This window comes from Paramisgurnus dabryanus, chromosome 7, assembly GCF_030506205.2.
Source record: "Paramisgurnus dabryanus chromosome 7, PD_genome_1.1, whole genome shotgun sequence".
Classification (NCBI taxonomy): Eukaryota; Metazoa; Chordata; class Actinopteri; order Cypriniformes; family Cobitidae; genus Paramisgurnus; species Paramisgurnus dabryanus.
This window is the reverse complement of record NC_133343.1, coordinates 37,792,826-37,817,464: the sequence shown is the minus strand read 5'-3', so window position 1 is coordinate 37,817,464 and position 24,639 is coordinate 37,792,826. Positions and strand designations below refer to the sequence as shown.

General features: G+C 37.8%; 1 protein-coding gene across 9 annotated transcripts in view; it reads right to left on the bottom strand.

Annotated features, from left to right (window-relative positions):
* foxp1b (forkhead box P1b) overlaps positions 1-24,639 on the bottom strand; it is a 234,659-nt gene that overhangs the window by 65,126 nt on the left and 144,894 nt on the right. For all 9 annotated transcript variants that reach the window (XM_065279803.2, XM_065279797.2, XM_065279796.2 and 6 more), the window contains one exon: positions 8,855-8,953. In XM_065279803.2, coding sequence (XP_065135875.2) covers positions 8,855-8,953 — 99 coding nt within the window. The remainder of the gene's footprint in view (positions 1-8,854; positions 8,954-24,639) is intronic.

Below are 24,639 nucleotides of genomic sequence, written 5' to 3'. Positions count from 1 at the left end.
CTGCTAGGTTGTTAGGGAGTTTGGGATGGTTGCCAAGGTGTTGCTTTGTGTTTGCAGAGGTGTTATAAGAGGTTGTTTGTGTGTGTTTGCGTTGCCAGGTTGTTGCTATGTGTTTGCTGTGGTTTAAGAGGTTGTTTGTGTGTTTGTGGTTGCCAGGTTGTTGCTATGTGTTTGCTGTGGTGTTTTAAGAGGTTGTTTGTGTGTTTGCGGTTGCCAGGATGTTGTTATGCATTTGCTTAGGTGTTTTGAGGGGTCGTTTGTTTTTTGCGGTTGCCAGGTTGTTAGGGAGTTGGGGATGGTTGCCAAGGTGTTGCTATGTGTTTGCTGTGCTGTTTTAAGAGGTTGTTTGTGTGTTTGCGGTTGCAAGGGTGTTGCTATGCGTTTGCTGAGGTGTTTTGAGGGGTTGTTTGTTTTTTTGCGGTTGCTATGTTGTTAGGGAGTTGCCAAGGTGTTGCTATGTGTTTGCAGAGGTCTTTTGAGTAGTCGTTTGTGTGTTTGTGGCTGCCAGGTTGTTGCTATGTGCTTGCTGTGGTGTTTTAAGAGGTTGTTTGTGTGTTTGCAGTTGCCAGGTGGATGCTCTGTGTTTGCTGTGGTGCTTTAGAGGTTGTTTGTGTGTTTGCAGTTGCCAGGGTGTTGCTATGCGTTTGCTGATGTGTTTTGAGGGGTTGTTTGTTTTTTGCGGTTGCTAGGTTATTAGGGAGTTGCCAAGGTGTTTCTATGTGTTTGCAGGGTTCTTTTGAGTGGTTGTTTGTGTGTTTGTGGCTGCCAGGTTGTTGCTATGTGTTTGCTGTTGTGTTTTAAGAGGTTGTTTATGTGTTTGCGGTTGCAAGGGTGTTGCTATGCGTTTGCTGAGGTGTTTTGAGGGGTTGTTTGTTTTTTTGCATTTGCTAGGTTGTTAGGGAGTTGCCAAGGTGTTGCTATGTGTTTGCAGAGGTCTTTTGACTGGTTGTTTGTGTGTTTGTGGCTGCCAGGTTGTTGCTATGTGCTTGCTGTGGTGTTTTAAGAGGTTGTTTGTGTGTTTGCGGTTGCCAGGTTGTTGCTATGTGTTTGCTGTTGTGTTTTAAAAGATTGTTTGTGGTTGCTAGAGTGTTTTGGGTGGTTGCTTGCAGGCCCAAGTGAAGTCTCTCACATTGTGGTCCCTATATTTGGCATAGGTTGCTCCTTCAAAGTAAGCCTATGGGATTTTTTTCACCCACTTTACCATAAGCCTTTCAATCATTTACAAGTTTTTTTTGTACAAACAGCAAACTTCTCCAGATGACTCGCACATGTTTGGCACGCACCACGTCGTTTCCACCAAAAATAAGCGAACACACTAGCTGATCCCAACAAGCATCAACACTGTCTGTGTAAAACAAGCGGCTTTCCTTTTTGAGCCGCCCACTGATGCGTGCTCGTTCCCCGTATCTCCTCAACAACTCAAGCGTGAATTGCAAAAGTTTACGCTCAAGCGGCCTTTTACGGCGAAAGTTCACAGGGTACACAGGGATAAGAATGACATTTACACTGTGCAACAATCAAGTAAACCACAACGTGCCCGGTACAAGCATTTGGCCTGCAGCAAAAATCATGTCAAAATAACATCGGCAACCAAACTGTAATCCTGCATAGGTGGCAACTCCCTTCCCATCAGGCCTTGCAACAACGCACAGTTAACCACACCTGCTTTTACAACATCACTACAAAGAATCCCCACTCATTTTTTTGTCTTTTTTCGTTTTCCTTCATTCTGTGGAGAGGTTGGACTATCAAGGAAGGTCCGCAAGTGTTGTTCCTAATTACCTATTTCTCCACTCCTGATCCTGTGGCGGGCATAATTAGTTACCTGGGGCTGCAATCCAATTTGAAGTGATGACAAGAAAGCGATCCATGAAAAAGTAATAAGTTAAATCCAATTTCAGACTGCCTCTAATTAAATGCACATGGAACTAATGACTCAAGCCCTACCATTTCAGTGATAACCGTAATTAGCAAGGAGGGAGTTGCACTCTCTCTATCGTCTTCTCTCTCTCTCTCTCTCTCTTTTTCTCTTGTTGACTCTCTCTCTGGCTTCCTCCGCTGTAGGTGTACAATGGTAAAGTGGCATGGACTCTTTTAATTACACGTGTCATTTTGTTGCTGATTTACTCTCAATTTTTTGAGCAGTCAAGTGTGTTTAGCCTCTGCTCTTGGCTGTCACTACACCAGATGTTTATGGTGTTCCGTGTCATATTAATAAAGATTTCTCTTTTTTTCTTCCTTCAGTTTTTTAAGCCTGGTAAAACACAGGCGTCCAAAAGTCTGAGCGTACACTGTATCATGCTCCTATATAGCTCAATGGTAGAGATTTGCGTTAGCAGCGCAAAAGGCCATCAGTTTGAACCCAGGGAACACATACTGATAATAATGTATAAAAATGTATATCTTGTAATGCGCTTTGAATAAAAGCAAATGCATACATGTGAATAAAAATAAAATCTGATTCATAATATCGTTTGAAACCTTTTAAAGAGCACCTATTTCATTGCTAAAAACAACTTTATTTTGTGTATTTGGTATAATACAATGTCTTCGTGTGGTTTATGGTTTAAAAAACACATTATTTTCCACATACCATAAATTTTTGTAGCTCCAGATTTCACTCTCTTCCTGAAATGCATTGGTTTTGAAAAGCTCTGTGTCCCTGATTGACCAGCTAATCTGTGCATTGTGATTGGCCTGAATACCTCTGACGTCAGCCAGAAATCTGACGCTCATTACCATGTTTGAAAGATTCGGTTGCTAACAAGAGTTAACTTACAAGTTGTTGGAGTCGATAACTCGCTTCATCGTTTACTTTGGGCTATGTATCTTTTGCATATAGTTAACATGTACTAATACAAACCTACACACGAAAGGAAATGTAAAAACGTGAATCAGACAATAGGTGCTCTTTAATTTCTGTGTTTAAATTTACATTTAAAACTAAATTAGGAAAAACAGAAGCATTGTAACTATTAGTCTCAGATTTTCGCAGGCCACTACATCTTAAATCCTCTAAATGATGTCATCCTGATGGCCAGGACACTCCCACTGGTTCTCAATGGTTGGTAACATGTTCTCATGAATTCACCGCCGTACCCTATGTTCCCGGTCAGCCCAGTAATTAACATTTAGCACGCAGCAATTTTATGTTTTTGTTATTGACAACAAAGCACTGCATGATCAAATGACTAAAAGTCCAAATTTGTGAATTGGTCATACAGTATAACAGAGCCACAAACCTACATCTTCAAAGTCTTTGGTGGATGGTGAATTGGTCATAAAGCAGAGCCACAAACTGAATTAAAAAAAATTGGAATAACAAGGGCAATGGACGCTAGCTTAAGGCGCCACCATACAGCTATTACACCTAATAGAGATCAGCATCTTATGACTGATGCATCATCACAAGAGACAGCAGGTTAATATAAAGTGCTTAGATGCACTAAAGGGTTATTGGATTGTAGAAAGGATAGATAAAGACATAGTATATTACACTACTTTTAAAGTATATACTGCATAGAGAGTGCACAGTGTGTAGATTTGTAGTATTTGCAGTATATATTGTGACTTCAATTTCTATGTCCAGTAATGAATGAATTATCTTTGCCAAAAGTCTCAATACTGTTTAAATATTTCAAGTGTCAAAATTATTTTTACAAGGCCTCATCGTGTTATTTTGCATTTGTGTATTGCATTACTTAATGGAAAACACTGTTCTGCAAAATGCTCCATGATGTATACTATACATATAGTTGACAATCCAGGTATTTTATGCATGCAAAAAATTATAAATATTCACACAAGTAAAAGCATTTTTAACATATATACACCCAAAGACATAATGACGTCAAGTGACAACACGTATTTAGTGCTAAAAACGTATGCATACTAGTATAAAAATAAACTAGTATAAAATAATGATATGCTTATAGTATAAACTGTACTGTATGTAGTACGCTAGTGTTCCTTGCAAAAAAGCCTTAGTTAAAAAAAGAAAAAGGGTAAATGACCGAAACAACACAGATGCTTTCTTTGCACTGATTTGACTGACAGGTTGGCCATGCTCTCTGTATACATTAATAAATTAGAATTTTAATTTCGTCTTTGTCTGCAAAAGCTGGTCTGCTCTTCCTCTATGTACTAACAGTCCGGATGAGTAAAGCTGTTTAGCTTGATCCTTCCGACGTTATCTCAATCCTGACAAACTGACATGGAAACTAAAGGTCATCATTGCCGTATTTCACCCCGAAGCATTTTTGCAGTGTCGTCTTCACATTCTTTTAGAGAAATTACCTGTTAATGATGTGGTACAATGGCAATCAAAAACAGATGTTTATATTTTCTGGAAATTGTGAAAATAATTTGCATACAACTATGGGGTTGTGGGTGGTCACCAGGGCATTGCTACAGTATGAGGTTGCTAAGGTGATTTGAATATCTCTTTTTGCTATACGGTTGGTAAGGTATTAATGGTGGTTGCTATGCAGATAATCAAAAATCACTATTTACTACACAATTATGAGTTGTACCAAAGTCCCTTCAAAGAAGTCACGCCAGTAAGCAGTCATGTTTGCAACGCCTCCGGGCATGCATTGCAGTCATTGCAGTCATGCAAGACTAAACTCCTTAAACTTGAATGAGGAAATACTGATAACTCTAAAATTGATTCAACATAATCAACATTTTTCTGACCAACAATTAACTTGTATACCATAACTTTTGTTTCTTAAGCTCAAATTGTGCTGAATAACACCTTTCGTTCAAAGTATTTTCAGCTACTGACCATGCACATAGGTTGGGAAGTGGGACTCATGATTGGTTTATTTAACCGGAAGGCAGCCACATTAAGCATTTATCCTTTATAGCAGTGCTCAATTTGTTATATCCAATATCTTCGATTGTACATCTTTCCTCAAGATTTAAAAACTTCTTTAACTCTGTGGACCCTGTACCGGGTCCAGAATTATCTTATTTTGACTTAATATAAAATATTCCTGTAATTTGTAATGGTTTGTCATGGACCCAGTACCACATATGAGATACTGTTTGAAAGCTTAGACTCTCTACTTTCTGCAGATATGCATCACTTTGACATATCTTTTACTGTAAGAAAGTTATTTACAATTAATTTACACCATCACCCCCCCGATATTTTTTAATATCTTTTAATATTCATATATTTCATGTTTTTCAAGTATGACAAACATGGGCAAGTCTTATATCAAATGAAAGCTCTCAGTCTCAGGAATAAGTCTGCAGCGTTATTTTTGTCCTATTATCATCACCTATCTAACAATCATCGAATGAATAATGAGGTAAAAAATTGTCTTTTGTAAACATATGGGAAACTTGAGTGTGGACTGCCTCATATAGCACATATAGCCACAAATGATACACCATCTTTTATTTTAGGTCCTACTCTAAAAAATGAGTCCATTCACAGCATTTTCTTTGGTTGTGTGCATAATTAATCCCTTGCTATTTATTATATGTGGAAAACAAAAAATTAATATTTATATGAAAAATGTATTTTCGCACACTTCAGTAAAATGAGAATATCTTTTGAATGCGACATGCTAAAGAGTTCATTCTTTTTTTGGGTGTTTACTGTCTGCTGCTGGTAACAACCAGAACTGTCTGCAGTCTGCTAGAGCACACAGAACCAGAGTTATACACTATCAAAGATAGTATTTACAACATAAAAAAAGAAAATTTGGTGTTTTAGTATATGAAAAACCACATAAATAACACTATTTGTCACAAACAACAGCTTTTTATGTAACTTCAAAGGGATTTTTGCAAAATGATATAAAGATATTGCATTTATTCCACTGTATGTGGTTATGGGAGCACTTCAAATGTTTTTTGGCAGAAATTGTACACCATAAGCGTATTAGTCCTCCCATCAGTTGGAGTAAAATAACTTTTGCATTTATTATGATAGAGAAAAAATTCCTTTTTCCTCTGTAAGCTGGCAATTGCTGGAATCAAACAAAACTGTCTGGAGGTTTCGTTACCACTCAGGGCCAGAGTTATACACTTTTAAATACAGACTTTAGAAAAAAAAACATCAAAAAGCGCCTATTTATTTTTGTGCTTATTAGAGAACTGACAACACATACAACCATGTTTAGCACTTTTAACAGTGTTTTATGTAATTTCAAAGGGTTTCCTGTAAAATGATACCAAACTTTTGTATGTGCACCTCTGCATGTGGGTATGGGAAGCTTTTGAAATTGGGTAGGCCAAATCCAGGCAAAAATCCCCAAAATAGCCTCAGAGTGTAAGAAGTTAAAGATTATCAAGAATGACCATAGCATAAACAGTACAGGTTGAGTTTTATAATAGGTAAATTTTAAAATGGGTAAATTTTAATATAAGATCTTATGAATAAAAGTAAGTGATGCTTGCGTTGGCAAACACAATTAAAACTCCCATACAGACATAAAAAGGCTCCTAACACAGAGATCTGTGTTAATCAACAAATATGGCCCTTGGTCTCCTGCAATCCTGCCATGAAACAAACAACATCCACCTTTCTCAAACACAGATAAAGATCTCAGCGAGAATGATCTCAAATAAACGTAAATATTGCATCAGACACGGCTAGCTGCTCTCTTTTAAAACAGGCGCGGATGGGAAAATGAAAAGGGCCGGATTTGCTTTGCATCACAAAGGCTAGGCAAATAAAAAGCCTGGAGGCTGAGACAAGAGGAAGAGCTGCTCCAGGGCGCCCCCTTTAACTGTTACAGAGAGAATTGATGTGAAATCAAATGCCATCCTTACTGTACTAAACAATGAGCGCACACGTGCAGTGGATATCCATGTGCTGATAAAGTGTAAAAAACAGACAGAGACTGTTAGATTGTCGTAAAAGATGAAAGAACGCTACACCCTAATGTGCCACCTCTTCAGCCCTGCCTGCATTAATTTCCTGTTTGTCAAGCTTTGACACGTTCATGTTGTGCCACCAACCGACCGTATAAATGTAAACAAATAATGCCTGATCACTCACATAAACACACACAAACACACACACATTTTTATGTCAGTGCCCGTAGTGTACACATCTCTGTTATTTCTCCTTGACAACAAAGAAATAAAACGAATGCTTTCTGCTGCGTCTCAGATTTGAATGCTGACAAAACATTCCTGTAATCAAACAGGAAGAGAAAACTTCAAGACTTTAAATTAAAGGATTAGTCAATTTTCTTAAAAAAAAAAAATCCAGATAATTTACTCACCACCATGTCATCCAAAATGTTGATGTATTTCTTTGTTCAGTAGAGAAGATGGAATGTTTTTTGATGAAAACATTCCAGGATTTTTCTCATTTTAATGGACTTTAATGGACCCCAACACTTAACAGTTTTAATGCAGTTTAAAATTGCAGTTTCAAAGAACTCTAAATGATCTCAAAGAGTCTTATCTAGTGAAACGATTAAAATATGCCCTTTAAACCACAACTTCTCATCTTCCTCCGGCTGTGACTGCATTAAAACTGTTAAGTGTTGGGGTCCATTAAAGTCCATTAAAATGAGAAAAATCATGGAATGTTTTCCTCAAAAACATAAAGACATCAACATTTTGGATGACATGGTGGTGAGTAAATTATCTGGATTTTTTTTTAAGAAAATGGACTAATCCTTCAATTTAAAGTCTTGGAGTTTTCTAGATGTTTGATTGCAGGAAGGTTTTTTTTTTTATAAATGGACTAATCCTTTAAGTCAGATTTAAAGTTATCCTGTAGCTCAATTGGCAGACAATTGCGTTAGCAGCGTGAAAGGTCAAGGGTTCGGTTCCAAGGGAATAAACATAATAAAATAAAATGAACTTGTAATGATAAGCTTTTGTAATCAGCCAAATGCTTAGATGTAAAAGTCAGGTGACTGTAAACGTCTGTTAATAAATGTATCTTAAGTCAAATGTGACCAAAAGTCATGTCTTAAGTTGCACAGGTTTATTTGTAGCAAAAGCAAAAAAATCTAAATGATACATATATATGCCAAAATTTTTATATTAATGTTTCATAAAGATATTTTGTATATGTCCTACTGTAAATATATCAAAACTTTCTCAGACTCCAAATATTGTACCAAATATTGTCATATCCTAACAAGCCATACATCAATGGAAAGCTAATTTATCCAGCTTTGAGATGACACATCTCAATTTCACAAATTTGACCCTTTTTACTAGTTTTGTGGTCCAGGGTTACAAATGATATGTGCTATGCTCCCCTATATAATATGTGGTTCAATAAACTCATTGGTATTGTTTTTATTTGTTTAACCCCTTTAACTATCGCTGTCCCGTGAGATGGACACCTAAGTTTACTTCAATATTTTTCATGTAAATGTTAAACTATCACGACAAACGATATATTGTTGGAAAGGTCTAAGTATATAGTTTTCATATTTCAAAACCTTTTAGCAGTAATAATAATGCAGTAACTTTAATTTATTCATTTGTGACAAGAGTATGCAGCAAACCAACATAAACCCCAGTTTTTTGATAATTAAAAATAATACTATATTGCATTTTTATCTATTACAAATAAATGTAAACTGCTATAAAAAAATATTTTCACCTACAGACACTTCTGTAATAAACTTTAAAGATTCTTCTTTAAAACAAGACCAAAATTAGGCTTCTAGACCAAAAAAAATGTCCGAGTTATATTAATTTGAAGGTGTACATCACTTTTTCACCACCCTCCACTCAAAAAGGGCTGCGCCAGTTAAAGGGTTAAAGAATTTTACAATACCTCTCATACAAAGTTAATACTTGAATGAAACAATTGCAAACTTTTGAGCCCCGAAATACTTATCGAAATAGAGCGCAGACATACCTGTGGTGCAGGCTGTGTTTCATTGTTTTTGGGGGACTTGTGGGCGCCGCTCTGCTGTTGTTGTTGTCGGAGAAGGATCTGCCGAGCAACTTGTAAGGCCTGAGTGAGATTAAAAACAAGACAGAAAAACAGTGTGAGAAAACAAAAGTTCATGAAAAACAGTTTTTATAGTGTTGTGTTTTTGTGTTCGGGGGTTAAAACCATCCCTTGAGAACAGGCCTGTTGCACATCAAGGATTCGAATGATGCCTTGTTCTTGGCTCACTGATAACAAAGCTGGGCACAATGCAACAGTTTTCCATCTCTGCTGACTTCAAACAATTTTACAGTTACTGTAAGTCACATGTGCAACGATCAGTTGCCAAAAAACAAAAAAAAACAGGCAAGGTCAACACTGAAAGAAAGCAGGTAGGCCTAATGAAAATATTTGTGATGGGATAAAAAGGGATCACTCAAAGAATCATTTAGCATTTTAATGCAAATTTTCATTTAAGCAGTGAATCAAGAAGTGATGTTACATTTGTGGTTTATATTACTTTTGAATCATTCGTAACACTGTAAATGCAAGAGCAGGTTTAGTGCAATGCATTATGGGATATGAACTGTAATAGGCCATCTGGGTATTTTACGCATACAAAACACATGCACACTGTGCGCAGTATACATACTACAGAAATTGTAAGAGTTGTATGCAATATAAACATTGCCTCTCTCTCCTCTCTTTATCTATTTGTCTCTTTCCCCCTCCCTTCCCTCTTCATAAAGCAAATAAAAGGTTTATTAGCCTTCAAAATATCTGTCAGAGGACACGGCCCTTAGAATGGAAAACAAAATACAGTTCAGTCACATGTTTACTGCCTGGACTACTCCCTTCCCCCTCACCATAAATAATCAGACATGCCATCCAGAGCAAACAAAAGCAACAGCGTTACTGGGAAAAAAGCGTTCTCCAGTCGAGCAAAAAAAAAAGGCACCAATACCAAGAAAAGCAAGCAGCGTGTTCCCACAGAGCAGCAGGGGCAGAGACTCACACCTACACCAGAGAACCATCTGAGTAAATAACTTGCTTCATTCTTTCCACCCTCATCGTACTAAAAACTCCTACAATTCAACAAACAGTCGCAGGAACGTCCAAAACCTCTGGGCTTCTCGGTGGGTGGAGTTCAGACTCTATTATCTGATATTAGCACCTTGTTATTAGGCACATGAAGATTCAGGAAAGCGTGCAAAACACATGGGTCGAGATTTCATTTTCGTAAGAGAGTGGGATGATAGTAAAGAGGAAAGGGTTCCTGTCTGGTTGTACTTTCGAGGAGTTTGAAAAAAAATTGCGAAGCGAGACGCTCGGCTAAAGAACCCAGCTGTTTGTGTGTGTGTGTGTGTGTGTGTGTTTGACCTCCTCATGCACTGGACTTGTGGGATGACATCATAAGGAAGGAATATAATAACAGGCTACAAAGGAGCCACTTTGTGCTGTCTGACAGTGACTGTCCACACCACGGACACACACAACAAATTGCACTGCACTACATCACATTAATACTTGTATATTTGTCTTAAAGATTTAATGCGATAAGGTTACTATAGTGCTGGAAAAACATGTTACAATACAACAAGTGCGACTTTATTTTAGATAAGCTCTGACAAGTGCTTTGCTTTTTAAGTACATTTGCCTATGTTATTAGCTATAGCTATTTTTACTGGAACAGGATTTTACATTTACATTTCTTCATTTAGACTTACAAATGAGAGAGCACTTGACAATGTCTATTTTTTGCCCTGTGTTAAAGAAATCCATGTGCTATATACGTATGCACACCTGTACTGTGACTTTCATGACTCAAAACTTCCTCTTCAGTCCAAAAAAAAATAAAAAATACAGAAACTGCGAACACTGTGATGTCACGAAGTTTCATGCAGAATAAAGCATCAGCACATGATGCCTATTGGGTGATCAAAAGCAACAAGGCATCTTTAGGGTTGGATTTACAGTAATGTGCAAAAGTTTTATGCCGCCACCACCAACAGACTTGTTGTTTTAGAAGTTTTAATGTGTACTATATACAACTTTTCTTTATTTTCTGGATGTATTATTAAAGGATGTATTAGTTCTATTAAAGAGACTAAGAAACAATTATATATGATCATTATAACATTGCAAAAACAACAAATCTATTTCTGGCATGGTGGCCTAATGGGGCATACGCACCAGACGTGAGTTCAACGATTTGTGCTAGTAGATTACATACAAAGTCAATGCAAAGACGCTAGGGCTGTCAAAAGATTAACCACGATTAATCGCATACAAAATAAAAGCATAATATTTTGCATAATATATATGTATGAACTGTGTGTAATTATTTTGTATATATAAATACACACACATGTGTATATGTATTTAACAAACAACATATATATTGGGGGGTTGCGAATGACGTGATATGGGCGGTGCGTTTGCCGCGAAAGCACGCATTATTTGCCTCAAGTGTGTCTTTGTCCAAATTGAAAATATTCAACTCGAGCGAAAAATTTGCATTACACGAAGTTAAATTCCGCGAGTAACACGATGGCCCGCGTTTGGTGTGTACGTGGGGGGCAGGGGGTTGCAAAAGACGCGATATGGACATTGCGTTTGCCGCGAAAGCACACGTTATTTGCCTTAAGCGCGTCTTCACCCAAATTGAAAATATTCAACTCAAGGAAAAAAATTTGCATGACACAAAGTTAAATCCCGCGAGTAACACGATGCCCCGTGTTTGGTGTGTACAAGACTTTTGCACAGTTCTGTACATAGCAAATCTTGATTCCCAATTCAGCTTTGTTGACTATTTCAGGTTTTTTTTTCAGGACCTGTTTACATCATCTTCTAAAAGTGACTCGTATTCGATATCAGAATTGAAACTAATCAATTAATGAAACAATTCAAGGTAGGCATTCTGACCCGGGACAGCTTAAACCACAAAGGAAGTAAAACTTTGGCAAACTGATTATACAAGATTATAGCGCTTTAGTTCTGTAAAAAGACATAAAAAACTTCGACATTTCTCCACGTAGTGCCGTCGTGCCAAAGATGCGCTTCCAAGAAGAGTCATATGATTGGGGGTGGTGTCCACCCGAGTTGACGTCATTTGCCGGCATCGCATTTTAAATGACGCGCGACAAGTGAGGAATATCTGATCTGTCCGCTTGCATTGCGGACGCAAATGCATGTATTGATTCTTATGAGGCGTGAAACTGATGGGAGAATATCGGAATCTATGCATTTTCTTCCTGCTTACACGTCCATGGGTCATTTACGATCTGTGCCACTTGAAAGGAAAAAATTGGAAATGAATCACTTCAAACAATCAGTGTAAAGAGTGTTGAAAATGCAAAAATCAATATGACTGTGTTTTGCACAACGAACTGTACTAACTGTATAGTTTAATACTACATAAAAATGTCTATTACCCTTTTAATGTATTGACACACATAAACACCCTCACACAATGATTTACATACCAGCGGTATCATGGAAAACATAAAGGACTACAATAAATCAATAAAAGAGCATTATTTCCATGCTGACCTGTGCCGTGTTCAATATGACGAAGGTTTATAAATAGGGGACAGTCCCTAAACCACTTTCTCACCCAAAAACTGCCTACACCCTGCTCTCCCCTCCCACACTGACTGGCCAGGCGCCCTCAACTAAATACCCTATTTATAGAAGCCTAATTAAATATGCATGAGAATATGACACACAAATCCAGCATTGCCATGAATGGGCTGAAACTTCATCTTACGTGTGAACAATAAAGATGTGGACAGGTGTAAATTTGGAACCAGGTTGCAGTATTTAGCAAAAGTTAACCTGGAGAATATCAGAATAATTTAATGTGTTTTTTAGTAAAGTGGTAAAGATCAGCGCAGTACCAAAATCATTGGTTTTGATTCCCAGGTAACATACATAATGATCAAGTGTCTGCCAAATGCATAAAAGTATTTTTACTAATCTTTTGAAAAGTGGAACATTTTAATATTACGCATTTCCATATATACTGACTTAACAAACTCTTAAAAAAAGAAAAGAAATAACTTGCATAAATTGCAAAACCACGTGTAAATTTGACTAATTCATGGGTTTCCTTACAGGTGCTCTCTTCCAGCATTTTGCAAAGACCGTCACGGCCCACGATAAAACTGGTGAAATGAGTCAAACCCTTTTCTCTCGTAAGACTTTTCTACGACTCACTTTCTCACTCTCGGCTCTGGTGGTTATGCCAGACGAAACGTAAAACGCGCTCCCTCAACCGTACGATGAAGATTACTGCATAAACAAACTTGCGCTGCGCAAGCTTTGTTTACACAGAAACTTTTTATAACACTTAAATACACGGTAGGCTCACATAGAGAATAAAGGGGGTTGATGGTGCTGGAAAAATGATATTTGAGTCAACAGGATGTGATATTGAGACACTTCAAGATGAGGACATGAAGTACACAGTGGTGCTTTCAGTTGTTAATTGCGTCAGAAAGGTTGTCAACAAACAAACCCCGATGATCAATCAGAGATAGGCAGTTCTAAAAAAACCAACATTAGGCGACGCTAACCGCAAGACTGCTTCCTGCCGAGGATGCTTTCAGATGAAAGTTTTCTTTTTATATCTAATAACACTTCACAGGCGAGAGGCTTAATAAACAACAAATTTCTTGTTTTTAATGTGGCTAGCTAAAAGATACGTCTTCATCGACTATGTCGGAAAAAAGGCAATTAAGACAAAAGAGCAACGCAGGGATGATTCAAAGTGTTTGTCGGGATCAAAACTAATGAGAAGAGAGAGGATGAACTCGGCGCCATTTCCGAGGTGAGCGCGGGCCCCGGGCACAGGAATTATTTGTTGTTTAACAAGCTAGCGAGCGCGGCTGACTGGCGGAGGGCTAGCGTCGCGTTAAAGCAACCCATTGTGAGCTGTCATTGTGATGTTTACACACGCGCAAACAGCCCCCTCGCGCTCTCCCTTTCCTTCCCTTCGTCTGGAATTCATCTTCTTTTGATCTCGCATTCAAAGGTAGCGGGGGTTTGATGGACGCGCTAGGCTAAAAGCAGCTACAGACATGAGCACGATAAACTGCCAGACGATGACAGGCAAGGCATCTGAAGGCGCGTTTAAAGTGAAGAGAACAACGTGCTGTCTGGCCGCTACAATAGCGAATCAAGAGACGCATTAGGTGGAACTGATCAGATACAAAAACAGTTCAAAGACTGATAATGCTAACAGATGACTGAGCCGCTGAAGAAACTCAAATGCGCCCTGCTACGGGCAACGCTTGATGCTAATCAGTAAAAATACATATTGATGACGGCGGATAGGTTGAGAGAACCCAAGAAAACACATTCATTAAAATCACTTAATGCAAAAGAAAAGGTCAGCGGTGGCTGTCTCGTCCTTTTAAATTCTTATGGCATAACACTGCTTGAAAGAGACTCGTGCGTCGGACGTTTGACGTCTTGAGAATCGTTCATTAAAATTCCTTGTTAGTGTTATTTGATGCCATGGCCGCACAAACACACGATAACCCCTCCAGGTGTTTGCGATTAGCAACAACCCCCAGAAACCCAACAAGGCCTCCAGTCTTATCGCTGACAGCGACAATGTTTCCTTCTTGTCATCCGCAGCCACCTTTTTCTTCTGTGTGCAAAGTTCACACTTCCAAACCTTTATGTCAACAGCCGTTGTGTTGCATATGCATTTATGGAGTGTATTCGGGGCTAGTTGTCACATATAAAAGGCTATTTATTCACAGCTTCTTATTGTGACATAGTGTGACAATATGCTCGGCAACTGGGCCATGTGTTCACAAAAGATCAACATGTGTAGTTTACAGATTTCTGCAGAGTTTAAATGCTTGTCTCTCTCAGTTTTTTACCATATGTGACCCGGGACCACAAAACCAGTCATGAGGGTCAATTTTTGTGACCCTAAAATAAATAAGCTTTTGATTGATGTATGGAAAATAAATAAGCTTTCTATTGATGTATGGGTTTGTTTAGATACAAGATACAAATATTTATATCCAAGGGTGTAAAAAAACACCTTTAAAGTCCATATCCCTAATTATAAATATATTTTTTACAGTAGGAAACTTACAAAATATCTTCATGAAACATGATCTAAACTTAATATCCTAATGATTTTGGCATAAACAATCGATTTGTTTGACCCATACAATGCATTTTTGGATATTGCTACAAATATATGAGGACCAGGGTCACATATTTTACAATTTTCCCCCCAAAATCACTGTAGAAAAAATTATTGTAAAAAAACAGATTCCATCGGGCCTGACAATAATAGTGAAAACGATCAACAGCTTTTCTCTATTCTAAAAAAAAGAAAACTTTTTCAGACGCTTTTATTTTGCCTTACAGTGGTTAACCGGTAAAAGGTGTCAATTAACCACTGAAATTTCAAAACAACAAACACTGCACGTAAGAAAACTCATCTGGTAAATGATAAAAGAGAAAAGATAAAATAAATACTTCACAAAAATTTTCAGTAAACGCTCAACAGATGCAAAGACAACAGCTCGTGTCAGGATCCGAGGGATCCGTTCTGTGAGTTTCTTGTAAAAGGGAGACCTGACTATGAAAGATGAGGCAGTATTTATTTATGCAGGTTCTCTAAAGCCCGCTCCTCTTTAACTGTCTCTCCATTCACCAACGCGCCCCTCGCAGTGGCAGGGAAGACCTTGAATGTGAAATGGCCTAAACTAATCGGGCCTTTAATTGGGAAAAGATGTGTGCACAGGTGAAACTATATCCCAGCGGCCACTGTGAAATAGACGGGCTGTTTACACAGCGTTAAGAGGTCTGGAGATCAGGGTCCTTAGACATGACCCACAGAAAAGACTGCTAATAAGTTAGCGCTTAACACTGTTGTACTGACCACATCTTGTTTTCTACAGGGCTGGAGGGCTTTGTCTTAAATGTCACAGTTACTACATTGACTTTTTGGTTCCTGAGGGCTTACTGGGAAGGTTTTATATCTAGATTAAAAAACAAAGTAGACTATTTCTTTGCCATGTAGTTGATGTCACATATGAGACAGAATGGGTGCTAGTGTAATTCTTTTAACACGGGTACTGCAGAAGTAAAGCTACTGTATGGTTTTGGAAAACTTGGAAAATGCATTGAATACTTTAATTTAATGGGGCTTTTTCTCATCTTTAAAGCCTGACAGCCCCGTTCCCCATGAACTTTCACTGTATAGATAACAGCAATGTAAATATTCTACTTTTTCCTTATGTGTTTCATGAAAGAAAAGTATTATACAGTACACCGTTAAAAATGGCCCGTGCTGTCACTGGGACAGTACCCCTTATAAAATGTCCCAATATGTACCATTTAGGTACAGTTATATATACATTTGCTACCAATATGTGCCTTTCATGCACTAATATGTACCTTAAGCTAGAGGTCAACCGATAGTGGATTTTACATATACCGATAACTAGGTTGGTCCCTACTTGCCGATAACCAATTAATCGACCGATAGTTTTTAAAATGGATACTGGATATTCAAATACTCAAAGTCAAACAGTGCTGAAATGTATTACAAACTTAATAAAACATCAGTACTGAACCACGTACTAAAAAGGGGTTAAATTAAATAATGCATGAATAATATAAGTATTAAAGTAAATACTGTAAAATACTCACACTGGTAACATTGAAATGACATAAATGTATATTGTATTTGAAGTCTTGTACTTTTACTTGCTTCTGTTTTAAAACTTAATGATTATCTAATCAAAATTACAAAAGATGTATTGCAGTGATGATAAAAAACTGAAATCAGATTTTGATTTGTTGGATACGTAGCTGCATATAGTTCGCTTTCTCTCATTATTAACTTAAACTATGGATAAATCATATATAAAAGTAACCAGCTGGATATAAACTAACGCAAATCAATGGTAATAAATCATGACATTAAACATTGGGTTGGATTTATCTGCATGTATTTTTTTTTACTTTTCGTTATTTTTGTACTACTAAAATCAGTGTTCTGTCAGCCTTAACGACAAACTTAGGTTCATGCTGTTGTTTCTTTGATAATGCATCATCTAGTCACCAAATGAATTTATTCACAATGATATGAAGAAACAGATGCAATTTGTAACAACCACTGTTCCACCAATAAACTATCGGCTGCCGATTAATCGGCAAAACCGATTAATCAGTCTATCTCTACCTTAAGGTACTACTCTATTCACTCTTTGGTACCAAGATTTACCTCTGAGGTAGAACTGGTAAATTAATTCACAATGATATGAAGAAACAGATGCAACTTGTAACAACCACTGTTCCACCGATAAACGATTGGTTGCTGATTAATCGGCAAAATCGATTAATCGGTCTATCTCTACCTTTGGGCACTACACTATGCACTCTTTGGTACCAAGATTTACCTCTGAGGTAGAATTGGCAAATTAATTAATTCACAATGATATAAAGAAACAGGCACAACTCGGAACAACCACTGTTCCACCAATAAACTATCGGTTTAAAAAGTGCATAGTAGTACCCAAAGGTAGAGGTAGACCGATTAATTGGCAAAACCGATTAATCTTTTTTACCTCTACCTTTAGGCCCATGCTATGTAATTGGCAAAACCGATTAATCGGTCTAACTCTACCTTTAGGCCCATGCTCTGTAATTGGCAAAACCGATTAATCGGTCTAACTCTACCTTTAGGAACATGCTCTGTAATCGGTAAAACCGATTAATCTTTCTACCTCTACCTTTAGGCCCATGCTCTGTAATTGACAAAACCTATTAATCAGTCTACCTCTACCTTTAGGAACATGCTCTGTAATTGGCAAAAATGATAAATCGGTCTACCTCTACCTTTAGGAACATGCTCTGTAATTGGCAAAAATGATAAATCGGTCTACCTCTAACTTTAGGCGCTACTATGCACTCTTTGGTACCAATATTTACCTCTACAGTAGAAATATGAACTCAAGCGCTTTGAGCGCTGTAGAAAAGCGCTATATAAATGTAAAGAATTAGTAGGTGACAAAAAAAGTGTACTTTTTGAAAGGGTCCCACTACAGTGCCAGCTTGGGAACATTTTGACCATTTGTTTCAGAGAGTGTAATGTATTGGAAGGACATTAGGATGATTAAATAATGGCAGCATTTAAAGGTGGTGTGTGTAAATTTTAGCGGCATCTAGTGGTGAGATCGGTGTGAATTGTACCCGACAAGTGACCCCTCAATTTCAAAACACACATGGTAGCCACACAGGCCATACATGTCATTGTCTAAGACAACGTAGGGACAAAATGCGCTCTGTAAAACAGTTTATACGATTAGGGCTACATGACGGCGACTAACAGCGATGTATGTAGATAAAAAACGGCTCATTCTAAGGTAATAAAAACAATACAGTTCATTATGTAAGGTCTTTATACGCCACTGATAATACAGTTACGCATATTATATTGCATTTCTGTCAAGAGATCCTTCTAAAAGTTGCACAATGCAGCTTTACATTTTTGGGTGAATTATTTATTTAAAGATACTAGACACTAAATTGTGAAACAATTGGTGGTCGCCATTCACTATCAGTGTTAGTTTATTTAAATTCATATTGAAAAGCTCCTTCACAGGCTTGACAATATAAGTATGAAAGATCATGGCTGTTTAGATTGAGTTTCTCTTTCTATAGCTAATATTTGCCTACTTTTGTTCATTTTCTAGAATTGACATTTATCTGCAATGCAAAAGAGAGCCGGTCAGTTTCCGGCTAAAAATCTAATTGACGCAATTTCCAAAAAGCCTCTTCACATGGAAAACAAGCACTCACCTTGAAACCCCGTGAATCATAACGTTCTTAGAAACATGCTCGCTATTTAGATTTCTAAACTAATTCATGTAGAATACATAAATAAATCAACGTTATATACCCACTTTAAACCATTACCAGTCCATCCCATGGTTGCGCTTTTATAACAATCTATTAATATTAATGACAATGCTAAACATTTCAAATTGCTGTGCTCAGACCATGTAAGGCTCAGTGAGTGATTACAGCAGATAAGCACTGTCTTTTAATAAAACAGCCTTTGCAACCAGTTCTTCTCAATGGCCGTTAATGTTTGGGGATGACAAACGTTTCCTTTGGAGTAAAATACGTGGAGGTATGAATGTACGCGTGTTTTTTGCATTTGTTTCCATGTGGATGGCGGGGGGTGCGTGACTGTTGATGGATGAACGAGAGCAAGGGAGAGAAAGAAAAGAGAGATGATGAAGGAGGTAGTAGAGAGTAAACAGGGCTCTGTGTGGAGCCTGGTACGGATACGTGACCTCGGGCCTTGGGGTCGTCTCAGCTATGCGCCTCTGACAGCTTCAGTTCGCAGTTTGTTTGGTTTCTGAAGCCCCGCCTCAGGAGCGGCTTAACAACAGATGGCAGGAGAGGGGCTCCATTCATAGATCCGAACATGAGAAGACATACACAAACACACACACGAGGTGATGTATGCCGAGATCTGTGCGTGAATGCCGGCTTGTTTTCTCGCAGGGTTAAATAAAGATGCATATATGTAGGAATGTACAAAACTACATGCAAAATCAAGTTAGCTGGGTTTCTCAGAGTATACAAGAAATTAATATTGTGATTTTGGATTGATGTGATTTCCTCTGTGGAAAAAAAAGTCCCACATTCCCAAACATTCCACGGCATTATTAGTAAAGGCATTGATCTAAACAACTCAATTGAATACAATTTGTCTAATTTCTTCATTTCGTGAATAAAGCACACCATTAATTTCCTTCAAATCAGCGCACGGGTTTGGTGGAACTGATATAGCGATATTTGCTTGTGGTGCAAGTTGCAGTATAAAAGCTGAAATCAGATAATTTCGCCCGAGTACTTTAAAACCTCCATTTATATGAAAATCTGACCATGCTCCATGAATATGTTTTGTAAATTTCCTACAATGAATAAATGAAAAATTATTTTTATGTTTTGATAAGAACTTCATTTGGACAACTTTTCAAGTTGATTTTCTCAATATTTAGATTTTTTGCACCCTCAGATTCCAGATTTTCATCTATAGTTGTATCTTGGCCAAATATTGTCCTATCCTAACAAACCATACATCAATGGAAAAGCTTATTTATTCAGCTTTCAGATATCTTTCATAAATCTTTATGACTGGTTTTGTGGTCCAGGGTCATATGTTTACCTCAATACACATTCAATGGTGTGAATATTGCAGATGCACACATTGTGGTGTCAATGCTAAATGATATATTGTGCAGCCCTACTGTGTGGTATTGACTGAAAATGCAATATAAAATAACTAGCTAAACAAGCGATATATAACATGCAATACGGTAATGCTTTGAGTTTGCAAAATTTAGTACAATTTTAATAGAATATATTTAAAGCCTAACGGTACATTCACACGGGGCGAAAAGTTAACGCTTGACGGAGGCCTGTCTGAAGCGTGGCCAACAGCCAATCACGGTGGCCGCAACACATTCTCTGGTCTTGCATAAATGTAACTGTGTGGCTCTGCCTAGGTTTGCATAAGGCAATCTGATTGGCTGACGCATGTGTTGGCGCTGAAAAGTTGAGAAACTTTCAACTAGGGCTGCAACAACGAATCGATTATATCGATAAAAATCGATTACTAAAAGTGTTGGCAACGAATTTCATAATCGATTCGTTGTGTCGCGTGACGCAGAGACTTTTAATTTAAAAAAAAAGGAAAAACTTCAGTTAAGCGCGGAGCGGAGTGAACACTCGCACTGCGTCCCAAACCGCCTAATTCCATACTATATAGTAGGCCAAGAGTACGAGAAGTAGTGCTTTTCGCCTCCTATATAGTATGGAAGTATGCGGTTTGGGACGGAGCGTCGGTCTCTCTCGCGCACTGTTGCTTGCAGAGTTCGGCGCCTCATAGACAGGGCGGAGAAAAGACAGGGCGGCGGAGAAAAGATAAAAAAAACAGCAAAGGTAGAGGAAAACCACATGTCAGTGTTTTACTCCTCCCAAACGTAAGCGGGTCACCTGGAAGTTATAGCCGGCAAAGAGGTAAACAAACAATGACGACACGCTTATGCTTTATGGAGCGACGACAGCGAGTAAAAAAGTTTCTAGAACGAATAAAAAACTCCAATGATATTAAACAAAGAAATAAAACGTTGAGAGAGAGTTGTATGAACGCTTTTCCCCGTCATGGACCTGTATGTTAAATCATCGCGCGTCACTCTCGTGCTGTTCTGTACTGCGCGCTCCAGCTCATGCCGAGCAAGGAGACGCGCGTGCCCGGCCCAACACACAGTACATCATACAGTAAGTGCCGCCTGTTGTTGCATAAACATCGTCTTACATTTTTTTCAAGGCGAAGTAATGAATGGTGTATTTGCATTATGCGCGGGAGTAGAAGACGCATCTTCCGTTTTCACAAGACGCATTTATGTGGCCAAATGTAAATGGAACAGTTTTAACAAATGAGATAGCTATCCGATCAGAGAAAATACATAAAGTCAAATATAAAGGTACAAAGCTGTCACTGGGGCAGTACCCTTTATAAAAGGTCCTAATATGTTTCATTCAGGTACAAATATGTATCTTTGAACTGCCAATATGTACTTTTGAAGTACTAATATGCACTTTTTGGTAAAAGTGTACCTTTTTGAAAGGGTACTGTCCAGTGACAACTTTTGTACTTTTATTTCTGAGAGTGTACTCATTTGCTATCTTTTTGATCCCATCAAGAGAGGGTTCTTGATGTGAAATGCATCATAAAAAAGTCTATATATTTGGCAGATGTAAAGCATACATGTGTATTTTTTGTGTTAGTCCATTTTTATTTTATTTTATTATACAGCTCAGGTGTGTTCAAGGAGCAACATGTTTGTGCAATTTCTTCTCTTTTAGTTCTGTTTTGAATAAGGGGTTGGAAATGAATGCTTTTCTTGTTTTTTGTTTTTTATCCGATTAATCAATTAATCGAACAAATAATCGACAGATTAATCGATTATTAAAATAATCGTTAGTTGCAGCCCTACTTTCAACTTCTGCTGCTAGCAATGGCAGTGACGCTGACGGATCCATAATTGAGTTCGGCAACGCATGACGTCACCCATTAAATGGAAATAAGAAGTGTTAACGCTTTCGCCCAGTGTGAATGTACCGTTATTCTCTCCCCAGTCTCTCTGCTATCTGCATCAACCTAACTTTACCTAAAAAATAAATGCATATTGTGATATGCATGTTTGTGATTAAAAAAAATTAAATATCATGAAGCCCTAAGTAAATAATAATAAAAAAAGATTAAGAAAATACATACACAGCAAATTAACTCACAGCAGCGTTTGGAGGACTAGTCAGTGATCCTGACCATTACTGCAACAAGAAAGCAGTCACATTTGTACACACTTTCCCTCTTTCGTCTAATTTACCTTTCTCTCACCATTTAATACAGACATTGTACTCAATTCCAGATTCCCTCTACCAAGCCACCTATTAAATTATGATTGTGTTTATTGCCCCTTTAGTGTGATGTAAAAGCCTAAACATCCTTCTAGCATACAGGAAAAGCGTCCACAAAATATTGTCTCTCCGGCTCAGAGCTCTCTTTCACGTCAATTATGCCTTTAGACTTCACAGGCTCACGGTGATGGAGTGGCCATAAAACCTACTCACATTAATACTCCATTGTGCATCTGCTGCTTACGGTAATTAAAGAACTAAATGACTCATAAGAATAGACGAATTATCCACAAGTTTAAAAAAAGGGAAAGAAATGAGAGACGAGGAACCTGCCACATAGAAATATGTACCGTTAAAAATGCAGTTTGGTGCTGGAGTAATCAGTGTTATTGGCTAAATTCAATGATGCCACAACTGTTGAGGTTTTGTGCAACGTACAAAACAGATATTCTGTACAAGGTGCACGTTCCCAAAACATTTTCTCTTTTGTGATGACTGGATACATTTGACATTGCATTCAAACAAGAGTCATTTATAACCAAATATATATTTCAGAGTTGAGCAAATATATATTTCCTAATGCAATTTCCATGAGTAATGTATTTAAAAATCTTCTATTTTTATGACTGGAAAACAAAATTTCCAGGTTTCCAACCAAGGAAATGGAGGGGGGTGTTTGGAAGGTTGAAGGGAACTTTTGAGGTTTTGTAGTTGTATCCATTAAAACAAACATGTAAATAGTTCAACACATCTGACTGACAGGACACACTAGGTCTTTTCGAGGATTTAACACTTGGGAATATCCACCATTGCTTTCTGTTGCAATTCATTTGTCAATATGGAAAACATTCAGAGGATGCCAACAGTACTTATTTAGACAAACAGGAGATTATTTGTTTTTATGGTTATTGCATTTATGTATCAGACGTTGCATCAGATTGTATAGTGAGAAAGATTGGGCTATAGTGTATAGTGAGAAAGAACAGGCACTTGCAAACACAGCTTTGTGCTGAGTCAAACTTGCAGATTTTAAGGCCTTAATTTGGCTCAGTTTCTCTTGTTGTCATTACAATAGTGAATCAGCGTGAAAGTGGTGGGCCGCTGTTAGCAGATACTGCAGGTCTCCCGAAATCTGTTATTCTGCATGCCTAACCAGATTCAACTAACCAGAGACAGTCAACCTGCACATTTCCTCCACTGAACCTCCTACTACAACCATGAATCCTGATGAATGATTGATTTATCAGGCAAAAATGCCACTATACAGTAAGTGAACGAGAAACACCAAAAACCACTATCATCTCTTCTTTTGTGCTCATACCCATATCTCACCTGAAGACAGCTTTATCAGTGTGTGTGTACTACTTTTGGACGAGGAAGACACTGAGGACAAATCCTGGTGTCATTAGGCGTTGTGCCCAAAGAGAAAACTCCTGATATATCACAGTGCGATTGGCCATGGTCTGGGATTGAGTTGCTGGGAGAGGTAGAGCTTCATGGGAATTACAGATTCAACTCATTCCAGCTTGGTAATGTTATACCAGAGAGAGAAAGTGTGAAAGAGATAGACAGTGAAAGAATGAGATTGCTTTTGTCATAAACAACACAGATTCTGGAGACATAGATTGCATTGAAATCAATGGATGAATCAAATATAAAAGTAACAAATTCAATATTCGCACTAAAAACATAGTCAGAGTTTTGACAGACTATTTTATCTTTTAAAGGGACAATCCACTTAAAAATATGCTCATTTTCCAGCTCCCTTAGAGTTAAACATTCGATTTTTACCATTTTGGAATCCATTCAGCCGATCTCTGGGTCTGGCGGTACTACTTTTAGCATAGCTTAGCATAATCCATTGAATCTTATTAGACCATTAGCATTACGCTAAAAAATGACCAGAGAGTTTCGATATTTTTCATATTTAAACCTTGACCCCTCTATAGTTACATTGTGTACCAAGGCCGACATAAAATTAAAGGTTGCAGTTTTCTAGACTGATATGGACTATTAACTATACTCTCATTCTGGTGTAATGAATTTGTTGCTATGGGTGCAGCAGGCACAATGATATTAAGCAGTGCCCGAAAATAGTCCCCTTGGTAACTTTCAACAGCAGGGGACTATTTTCGGGCACTGCTTAATATCATTGCGCCTACTGCAGTAAACTTTTAATTTTCTAAGAGTCTTAGTACACGATGTAACTGCAGAAGAGTCATGTTTTTTTAAATAGGAAAAATATCATTACTCTTTGGTTATTTTAAACGTGATGCTAATGGTCTAATCAG